The sequence below is a fragment of the Hipposideros armiger genome, unplaced genomic scaffold (assembly GCF_001890085.2).
Source record: "Hipposideros armiger isolate ML-2016 unplaced genomic scaffold, ASM189008v1 scaffold_1227, whole genome shotgun sequence".
NCBI lineage: Eukaryota > Metazoa > Chordata > Mammalia > Chiroptera > Hipposideridae > Hipposideros > Hipposideros armiger.
Window position 1 is genome coordinate 24,146 of NW_017732577.1, and position 2,808 is coordinate 26,953.

The 2,808-nt window shown below is 33.3% G+C and overlaps 1 protein-coding gene across 1 annotated transcript in view; it reads left to right on the forward strand.

The window, feature by feature from the left end:
- Window positions 1-173: 173 nt before the first annotated feature.
- YIPF7 (Yip1 domain family member 7) overlaps window positions 174-2,808 on the forward strand; it is a 49,620-nt gene continuing 46,985 nt past the window's right edge. The window contains exon 1 of the mRNA XM_019633032.1: window positions 174-289. Within this exon, the coding sequence (XP_019488577.1) occupies window positions 174-289 (116 nt within the window). The remainder of the gene's footprint in view (window positions 290-2,808) is intronic.

The window sequence follows — 2,808 nt, forward strand, 5'->3', positions numbered from 1 at the left end:
AGCATACATTTTCACATCCTTCCCACAATACTTAATCTATTCCATCCAATGAATATCCTGTTCTCTAATAGGAATCCAGTCATAATCACATTGTCGGTTAATTGTTGTAATATCTCAAAAGAAGTTTTATTGACTGAAAAACTTCTCAGTAAAAAGCACTGTTATTTTTCAGGATGTCAAACCTGGGACAATGTGACTCCGATTTTTACCAATCTAATTATACCATTGATAATCAGGAGGAAAGTTGTAATGATTCTACTGCCTATGGAAATCTTTATGGATCTAGAAAGTAAGTACTTCATATTGAGAAAATATTCTTTCATTTCATTTTAAAAAGTCATAATATCATGGCAAGGGGTTCCAGGTATGGAAGTGCTCAAGAGGAAATGTCAGAAGTGGGCAGAGAAATGAATTCTGATCTGCATGAATCCCTTGATCCCCTCAGACCCATTTATAGGTGAATGGCTTGTCTCCTCTTTTCAAAATATCACTTAACAGGGAGCCTGCATACAAGACTAGACATACAGGAAGTATATTCCTTTACCTGATATTTTCTGGGACACTGCTTGAAAAACAGAGTTCATTCAATTTAACAAACATTTATTGGGTGTCTGCTGTGTGTCAGGAATTAAGGTGGGCACTATAAACCCAAAGATTAAAAATTCATAACCTTTTATCTTATAAAATTTAAGAATTTATGTTGGAGATGTGGGCAATTAAATATGCAATTATAATACAGTGTAAAACATCCTAAATGGAATAAAGATAAACATACTTCAGAATGTGTTAGTTATTTGAGTTGACAGTTCAACTTGAGTTGGAAATAAATAAAAATGATTACGATTTAGTATTTACCTTTAACTAGTGCCCAAAATAGGGCATTTAGAATGAGAAAAAATTGTTTCACATTATGAGTCTAGCATTTGTTCTTTGTGACGTTGGGAAAGACTTGATTTTGCTGAGTGTCTTAATTGAGAAAGAAGGACATTAACAATACCCACTTCATGGAATTGTCATGAAGAACTATTGTGGTAATGTGCAAAAAAGTGTGTGTCTAAGTAAAACCACTATATAAATGTTATTCACTCTTATAATTATAGCTTGTAAAGTAATTGACACTGTGTTGCCTAAAGTCCCTTAAAGTTATTGTATTTGTTTATACAGATATTTCTTTGGATTTTTTTGTGTGTGGAGAATGGTTTAGATGAGTGAATTGTGGAAAGGGACAGANTATTTTTTAAAAAGTAATGGAACACAGAATGTATTGTGTTTTCTTCTCTCTTAATAAAACAGAAAAATAGGCACAATGGAATCAACGTACATTAAATTACAATACAGTCTTCCAAAGGAATTATTTCCTAAACACTCATAACAAAAACCCATTTCTCTGTGAGCACAGGTAGAAAATGATGACATATATTTTCTTGATTCATTAGCAACTCTGTTCAGCTGAAATATGTTTTTTGAAAGTTGTAAATAAATATTTAGTGTTTCCAAACAGGTACATTCTTAACACCAGTATTGTAGACAGCCATAGATAATCTTTTGGAAGAAACCGTCTTAGAAATGAAAGAAAACTGGGCTGAGGGAGAGAATTATTGTTCCAAACTTGGTTCTGTCACATACTAGGTGTGTGACTTTGCGCAAGTTACTTAGCCTCTCTGAGCCTCCATTTTTATATCAAAGTATTGCAATAATGGATGTCATAATCTTATACAATTCTTAGATTGATATACAATATTTGAGATGCGGGGTTCTGAATATGCAAAATTAAAAGCAGCAGTCATTCATCCATCCATCTAGCCATTAATTCTGTAATTTAGTACATATATGTATGCATAATTGTCAGGTACAGGGGAAATTGTTTCAACTATAGCTGTTGATTAGCTCACAATCTCTCGGACACTTGACAGATCACCAAAGAGAATCTCAGAAATTACAGATGGAGATTTTTATTCCTTATTCTCACTGCTAATTGCAGTGAGCAACCACAGAAGAAACTTTTTTCTTGATTTTGGCAAGTCACTGGGCCATTAAAGGTATAATTTTTACAGTTTTTTATTATGTAAACTTTATTACCATCTACTAACCTGCTACTATAAAAGGGATATCTCCCTTCATTGAATAATTACAAACAGAAATCTAAATGAGAGAACATGTTGGCTTAACCCAGGGTGATAGCAGTGGAGATGGAGGGAACTGGTTAGAGAAAGATATATTTTAGAGAGAGAATCGATAGAATTCGTTACAGGATTAGATGATTTCTGATTTGAGTGAATAAGTAATTTGTGAAGCCATTTCCTGGAATGGAGAAGAGACCATTGGTTTGAGAGGGTGGCAAGTAAAAAAAATCAATTTTTATGTTTGAAATGTCTATGAAATACCAAGGAGCAGTGAGGAAAAATCAGGGCTGCATATGTGACTTTAGGAACTGTTTATATATAGATGGCATATAAAGCTAGGGGGATGGATGATGTCACCTTAGGAGAGAGTTTAGAGAGAGATGTGATAATAATACTTAATAAAGTAGGTGCAAAACTTAAAAGACTTAAACCTAAAGCTTATAGAACAATGCCTGGATAGTCAGTATTATTTGTTGTAGACACAGTAGATTCAGTACTAAAATATATCTCTTTAAAATGCAGTTTTGTTTAGTTTGTCTCCTTCTGTAACTGTGTTTTGAATACAGTCTGGTACTCAATAGTAGATTCTCAATAAATGTGTGACCCACTGTTGCCTGACTAGTGACCTAGTAAAGGACAGCTCTGATTAACAAAATTCAAATTCCAAACGTTTTTAAACAAGTAG